The 8046-nt window shown below is 51.9% G+C and overlaps 1 protein-coding gene across 2 annotated transcripts in view; it reads right to left on the bottom strand.

Annotated features, from left to right (window-relative positions):
* FAM180A (family with sequence similarity 180 member A) overlaps positions 1–8046 on the bottom strand; it is a 13401-nt gene continuing 5355 nt past the window's right edge. For both annotated transcript variants that reach the window (XM_035021175.1, XM_035021174.1), the window contains exons 2-3: positions 2472–2572; positions 1–788 (exon numbers count right to left, since the gene is read on the bottom strand). In XM_035021175.1, the coding sequence (XP_034877066.1) occupies positions 444–788; positions 2472–2572 (446 nt within the window). In that variant the 3' untranslated portion in view covers positions 1–443. The remainder of the gene's footprint in view (positions 789–2471; positions 2573–8046) is intronic.

Below are 8046 nucleotides of genomic sequence, written 5' to 3' on the forward strand. Positions count from 1 at the left end.
TTACTATAGAACCTTTGGAAAGATGTTCAATCAGCCTCACAGCCTGAGGTCTGTCCCCCATCTTCCCACCATGCCCAAACCTCTGTGTTGTCTGCTCTAGCTCTGTGCTCGCCCTTGGGTGTTGGGGGCAGTCACTTGGTGTTGGAGCATGGCTGAGACTTCTACATGTCGCCAGGCAAATCATTGGGCCTTTGGAGGCATCTCAAAATTATCACTCTAGCCCTTTCTTCCAGCGCAGGTCACACTGTGACATGAATCAGATGTGCTTGTCAGGAATCTATAAGGGGCAAAGAACATGACGGCGTCCTTATGTTACCTCTGCTACTCTGAGTTGGTGGCATGTGCTTTGTTGCTGGGCTCTGTAAATGGAGTAGAGAATGAAGAGTATTTGGATTACTGTGTGTGTCGGTCCCTGCTCTGTGGTCCTGGTGCGGGCCAGTCTCTCAGGGAGACGCTCTGGGGCCTGAGGACCGCATCAAGTCATGCCGCAGGGCCTGGAAGAGGCTACGGAGGGACTGGGCCCAGATGTCCTTCTGATGCCCTTGGGACAGGGCTGTGCGGTAGGCCGTGTAGGCCAGGGTCAGCGCTGTCCTTTCAAAGTCCTCTTTCTTGAGGACGCCAGGGTGGCTGGAGAGGCTGATGCTCAGCCGGCGGATGTCCGGGATGCTCTTGGGGATCACGTGATTGCAGATGATGTGGAAGTCAGAGGCCTTCCTCAAAGAGGCGAGCTCCTCGTCCTTGATGGAGATCTGCAGGTCAGGGCTGATGTCAAGTTCAGCTAGCAGGAACTGGAGAGAGACATGGGACGTGGAAAGACATGAAGCATTTGGGCATCGCTGAGGACATTACTGTGTTCATTATCACATATGTTCATCTAGGGAGGCAGCTGCGTCTCCAATTCTGACTTTCTCACTAGCTGTGTAACCCTGGGTGAGTTACTTAACTTCTCTGAGCCTCATTTTCCTCCTCTGTGAGATGATTAGTGACAACAACACTTCACTGGGATATTGTGAGAAGTAAGACAAATACGGTGCCTGGTACAAAGCCACTATTTCAGGGACTGCTTACTGTTACTAGTGGCCTGGACCAGCACACTAGTTCCTGATCTCCCTCCCACCCACCCACCCACCGAAGATCTTCTAGAGCACGAACTGACTATTTTGGGTAATTTAAGATCAGAAGCTGAATTCGAAGGATGCAGAGAATTGTGCCAGGAATTAAGTGGGATACAGAGATTTGTCCTCATTTCTCACCTGTTCTTTAAGAGTAGCGTGGAGTCTGCCACGTGCATCCCCTGCTCTGTGCCAGGCTCATCCCAGCAACATAATAAATACTTCTTGGACTCCGAATTCTAACTTTCCTCTCTGTCTCTGACTCCCTCCTGGCTCTAATCCATCCTCCATGCTACTGTCTGCTATCTTTCTAGAACAGATCTGTTCATGTGACTCCCAAGTTCAAGACTTGGCAAAGTTTGCCCCCATGGCGGGATTTGAAATCCCTTCCCCTTCCCCCAGCTCAACTGCTTGGCTGCACAAGGCTGTCTCTTAGCCAGACAGTTCTGGGACGTGGAGGATGTGAGAGGATATCAAGGCAGGAGGGCGATTTTGGAGATCATCGTAGTTCCTCATTTAATAGTGGAGGAGATTCAGGCCCAGAGAGCAATGGCAGCTGACCCGAGGTCACCCAGCTGGTGGGGGCAGAACCAGAACGACAGCTCAGATCTTGAACTGGGAATTCTATCACTGAACCAGTCCAAGCAGCCTTGGGGAATCTACCTGTGGTTTGAGGATGAGTGGGGTCTTAGGGGCCCAGGTGAGAGGGGCAGAGGAAGAGAACTTCGGGGTGGCCCCAGCCCATCAGAAACGGAGCTGTCCCAGCATGCAGTTCCTGAGACACGGCTCAGCTCAGACACCTGGCGTGGCATTGCCCGAGCACTCCTGACCAGTCCTGCCTCAAAACCTCTGCTTGGGGGGCGCCTGGGTGGCTCAGTCGTTAAGTGTCTGCCTTCGGCTCAGGTCATGATCCCGGGGTCCTGGGATCAAGCCCCGCATCGGGCTCCCTGCTCGGCGGGAAGTCTGCTTCTCCCTCTCCCACTCCCCCTGCTTGTGTTCTTGCTCTCGCTAACTCTCTCTCTGTCAAGTAAATAAATAAAATCTTTAAAAAAAACAAAATCAACAACAACAAAAAAACCTCTGCTTGGGAATGTTGCCCGACTCTGCTGCTCGGGTGCTGGCCGTGGCACCTTGGGGCCAAACGGAAATCTCTGATTTTGCCTTGACTGAACTCCCGATGCCATCCTTCCGTGTCATGGCGTGTGGGAGAGGGGAGGAGATACGAGGAAGACCTGGCTCTGGGATGGGCGGGACGGGATGAATCCGCCAAGTAGTCTAGACCAGTCCCTCTGGCGCTTAGGTCCCTTCTCCAAAAAACATAGAGAAGGCCTTGAATTGACCACTTTCCCTTCTGCCTACCTCATAGAGCAGTTCGACTTCCTCCAGGGAGTTCTGCAGGACGGGGTTCAAGGGCATTGATGAGGATCTCTTTGGCCGATGAGCAGCAGGAAACAGCACGGCTGCAAGAAACCAGAGTTAGCTGGAGGGGCTGCGCTGTGCACATGGCCTGGAGGCTGGCCAGCCAGTCCAGAGAGTGACTGACTCCAGGTGGCGGTAGACGTGAAGCGGCGAGAGGTGACAGATGACTCTGGTTTGTCCCCGAGAGCTCCCAGGCATGTCAGACATTACTATTTCAGACCAGCAACTTCAAACCTGGCTGCTCATCAGAATCATCCCAGAAAGTTTTGAAAAATATGCATGTCTAGGGGTATGTATATCCTAGAGAATTTACATAGAACAAAATAAAACAGAAATGAGCAAACTGACAGCCCTCCCCCTGCCCCAATTCAACAGATAAGTTCTCTAATAATACTGCTCCCTTTATCAATAGGAAGGGCTGGTTTATATTTATTGACAACCCTTTTAATGAGAGGATCAGACTTCTGGCTAGTCCCCGGCCATCTGAGATACAGCCGCCAAGAATCTGAATACCGGTGACAAAGTGCGGGAAAGGAGCTGCCACGAGACCCTGACGCTTGGCCCCAGGGGTGTGGTGAGCCAAGGTCAGCGCTTCCCCCAAGGGCTGGCTGACTTAGAGATGCATTTGGTATGAAGTCAATGACTTGTCAGTGTTATTCCTTGGGGACTGCATTTAGAAGTTGTAGCTGGAGGAAGATGGATGAGCTGCTAGAGGTAGAGGGCGTAGCAGAATTGGGAACTGACAGAGGAAGGTGAAGGAGGAGACCAACTATTAGAGTATGGGAATAACCGGGACAAACTGCCGTTCTCCAGGACCGTGTTGGGTAGGAGCAGACAGCCCCGTTCAGCCCAGCCCCACCTTGTACCAGGGCACTGTGCAGAAGGGATTGGTCCCCCTGCTGCCGGCTGATAAAAAAAGATGCATCTTCTTCAAGACACTTGAATGTGATCTGCCAGAAGCCTGGGCAACGAACTGTAAAAATCCAAGAGACTTGGAGGTAAGTAGCGCCCCCTGAAGTTGTGCGAACCACAAGTTGTACAACCATACACGACAGTTCTCCTTCTTGATAATGGTGCCCTTGGAACCACCAACAAAGAGTCTAGTGATGTCCAGTGTACTCTGGTTAAAGAAGGCAGGGCGCTGCCTAAGCATTGTAGAAGGTTTTCAATCGGAAGTGATACAAGTGAGACATCTTCAGTGTAAAGGACATTTCCTGAAAAGCCCACTGGTGGGCATCTCCTACTTCCTGGAAAAAGCTGGCTGGATATTGTATTGCTATAATACTGTTTACTCTGTAACTCATTTATTATCTATACCACAGGTTCCTCCCGGGCTGGGATATATACGGTTTCGTGTTTCTCTACCCCAGCAGAGCCTGGCAGGCTGACCAAATCCCTGCACTTAAGGAAGCCTTGACGGGCAGAGTGACCAACTCTGCTTTCCCAGAGCATTTTGGGGGAAGGAGCCTATAAATTGCTGAGCAATAGTTCCTAGCCCAGCAGTTTAGCAAAATTTGTTTCCTTTGCCAGGAAAGTGCCAACTTCCCACAGAATCATAGATTTTAGGGCTTGAGAAGGCCTTGGCCTCTGTTCACTCATTGCCTCTGCCTACAGTCTCAGGTGGAGGGAGGCATCCCCTGCTCCACTGATTTGCAACCTTGACCCAAGGGGCTGATGCATGGGTCCCAGCTGATTTAACTGAGTGGGGTGCACATGGGACAGGAAGAGTTTTTTTCAAAGCTTCCTAGGCTTCTTATGGCAGCTTCTAATGGCAGCCGAGGTTGAGAATCAGAGGGTGCTTGACCTGACGTTGTGGAGAAGGAGCTGCCCCGGCCATATGGCCACTCTTAGGGTAACCCAGCGGTTGTCACCCTTGACCGGACATCCGGATCACCTGGGAGCTTGGAAAATCCCGAATGCCCAAGGCCAGCTCCCAGGCCAACTCATGGGCCTCTCCCTGGGGTGGATGTAGGCAATGGGACTTTTTACAGCTTCCAGGTCATTACAGTGGGCAGGCATTGGGTTATCCAGACCCACAGCCAAGCAGCGGGCGCCCTGCTATGAGGCGAACCCCACTCCCATCTGAGGGGTCATCTGAAGAGACCAGGGCCATCATGTTCTTGGAGACAAACGAGTAGAGGCACAAAGGGGGTGCGTACTTTGACTCCAATTTCTCTTTGGTGGGAGATGACACCAGGATCAGACCTGGTTTTAGACCGAGATGTGACCTGCTTCTTTCTGTGTGCCCTTTTTCTCTTCTTACCATGAAAGGGTGGATGAAATCCCATTCTCAGGATAGGATCCAAGAGCAACTTTACTTCTTTAATTCTTGTCCCTGGATTCCATTCTTATTGTGAAATTACAGGTATTGTTCCCTTAAAAAAATTCACACCTCAGTAGGTGAAGGGGATAGGAGGGAATGAATGCCCTGGGCATGGAGCCCTTTCTGCTTCCTGTCTTCTCAGACTTGGGATGGCTGCCTTCCGGAAAGTTCTTCACAGCTGAACTGTCTCCCTGTGAACACCAACACTCCTTTAACACACACACCCCAAGTGGACCCTGAGTTCTCAAAGAATGGGGAAGAAAATACTTCTGGATTCAAAGCTCAGCTTAATCATGAAAACACTGTTGTTTCCGAGAGCCCTTGTTCTGATTCTTTTTAAAAATGGTAACACAGTTTGGGGAAGATGGTTAGAAATAGCTTCAGCCTCTGGACCAGGAGACTGATCATTGCCCCAGAAAGTGTATGTGTGGGGGGCACAGAAATCTGAAAGATGGACAACCTCCCCCCTTGTTCTCCTGCTCCACATGCTTCCACCACCTTCTGCCGGAGCCCCACCTGTTGCTGGGGCTGCTTGGATGGTGTATCCAGCAGGTGCTTTTCTACAACCCTGGGTGTGGAAATACAGCTGGCCCCTGGCCAGACATCTGAGAGGCCGGGTCTGACTCTCTGAAAAGAAGGCAAGGCCTGGAGAGGGATAGATTCACCTTTGCAGAGATGCTGGAGGGGGGCGGGGTGGGGCGGGAAATAAGCTATGTCTGGTCCTCGGCAAAACATTTGGATAAAAGGTTAAATATACAGTCACTCCCGATGTTCTTGTCTGCGACAGGGAAGGCTGGACCCTGCCAGAAAGGCAAATGGCCCACACGAGAGCTGACCAGCTCCCAGAGGCATGTATGAGCGAAGCTTTAAGCTAGACCTGCTCCCGTGTGGTTAGACACGCTCCCCCAGGAAGCCTTTCCTGCAACCCTGCTGGCCACCGGTGTCCTTTCTCCAGCTCCGTATGCCCTCTGCGTCCTGTCTCCACATTTCCCATCTTGCTGTCTGTCACCCTGAAAGCGTTCGTCAGGGTGGCGGGCTCCTGGGAGCGAGGGAGGAAGTTCATGCTCCCCCTGCTTGACCTCAATGTCTGCGTAACACTGGGCTTCAAGGGAAGGCTCAGTATATATGTGGGGATGATTTTAAAGATGAGCCAGGGATTTTGGGGGCGCCTGGGTGGCTCAGTGGGTTAAGCGTCTGCCTTTGGCTCAGGTCATGATCCCAGGGTCCTGGGATGGAGTCCCCACATCGGGCTCTTTGCTCAGCGGGAAGCCTGCTTCTCCCTCTCCCTCCGCTGCTCCCCTTGCTTGTGCTCTCTTTCTCTCTCTCTCTCTCTGTCAAATAAATGAATAAAATCTTAAGAAAAAAATCTTAAATAGAAATAAAGATGAGCCAGGGATTTTTAAAAAGCCTCACCAAACCAAAACAGCTGCGCAGACTCTTCAGGCTTTGCTGAGGTTTTCCTGTCCTGCCAGCTCATCACCTACCTTGATGGAGGTCGTCATAAGCTTGACTGCCTGCTCATCTGGGGCAGCATGGCCTCCACCAGGCTGATGGGAGGGAGACCTGAGGGCTCCCCACTGGATGGCTATTAGCGATGGCACCTTTGCGGAGAGAGGGGACAGCGGGGACAGTGTGGGAGGCCAGAGATGGGCAGAAGGACCCCACCCGAGCATGGAGCCTCAAGCAAGAAGGCTACTGGGACAGGTTTGTCAAAATCACTGACTTCATGTGCCTCTTGCTTGATGTAAAACTGGGCCGATTTGTTTTCTTCTTCTCCTCTCAATACTCTGCAGCCAGCCTGCCCTCCAGCTATTTCTTCAGGACGTGAATGTGCCCATGAGGACCGCTCAGTGTGACCAGGGGACATCAGAGGCTTCCATGTCTCCTAGCACGAAGGTCTGCTGCAAGGCTGGTCTCGGGGCAGGGAGACCGTAAGCTTCTCCCCTCCTCCCCGACTCCCTGGCCATATGAGCCTTGTGGGGGGGACATTGAGGGTCTATGATATATCGGACAGACCAGCATAGAACAAAGGATTTTCTTGCTAAAGGTCATGCATGTTCACTAATCCAGTCCGGGTACTGGATCCAGAGATTCGAGAGTCTGTATTACGGCATGTTCTGTCCATATCTTCTGCTGAGAGACGCGTTCGGACCGCAGACCAAAGTTGTTAAAATGTGAAGCTCAGATACCGTAAAGGTGCATGAGCCCACTGTGGGCTAGTCGACGTGCTCTGTGCTTTCCGTACGCACCTTGTGAGGTGAGTACTAACATGTCATTTCACAGATGAAGAAACGTGGAGGTTAAGAAACTTGCCCTAGGCCACCCAATTTGTTTGCCGTAGGACTGAGATAAAATCCAGACCTCGCAGGCTCCCAGACCCTATCTCACCGATAGGGAGAACAATGCTATCTTTTTGCAGGTGTATCGCCCCGAAGACTGGGCTCAGGAAAGATAGTGCAGTTAATTATGAATGAATGCATTTGGTATAAGACATATTCTGAAATGAATCACACATAATTTTTTCTTTTTTTAGAGAGAAAGAGTGTGCGTGAGTGGGGGGAGGGACAGAGGAAAAGGGAGAGAGAGAATTTTAAGCAGGCTGCACGCCCAGCGCAGAACCCAATGCAGGGCTCGATCTCACGACCCTGAGATCATGACCTGAGCTGAACTCGAGTCAGCCGCTTAACCGACGGTGCCACCCAGGCGCCCCTTACCACACACAGAATTTTAAGAAATTCTCTAACTTTGATTTATAATCCTGTGATACGCAAGGTCACATTACTACAGCCCTGCGATCACTCTCCTACATAGACCCTCAACTCCTTTGCTCCCTCTTTGTTCTCTGCAATCCCTTGGCAAAGTCACAGCGCATCTCCGCCCGTGTCCCCTGCTGCACCTGTGCCCCCGGATGTGGCCGGAGGAAAACACAACCGTGTCACGTGCTCTCATCGTGAGTTCATGGTCGTTCGGCTCACAGGGGCCTTTCCATGCTGCCCGACCACGCTCCGGATTTCCTGGTTCCTCCCACTTGGTTTCACACCTTCTAGTCTTTCCTTAAAGCTGCCTGCGTCTTGTCCGCACACTCGGGACTTCGCTGTTGTGCCCGTGCGCCCGTCCGGAGCCGACCTCCCCCGCGTGCGAGCGCCGCGTCCGTGGAGATGGCACGCAGCTCTCCACCCGTTCTCTTTTCTC

This window comes from Mirounga leonina, unplaced genomic scaffold (assembly GCF_011800145.1).
Source record: "Mirounga leonina isolate KUSES-001 unplaced genomic scaffold, KU_Mleo_1.0 Mir_174, whole genome shotgun sequence".
Lineage (NCBI taxonomy): Eukaryota > Metazoa > Chordata > Mammalia > Carnivora > Phocidae > Mirounga > Mirounga leonina.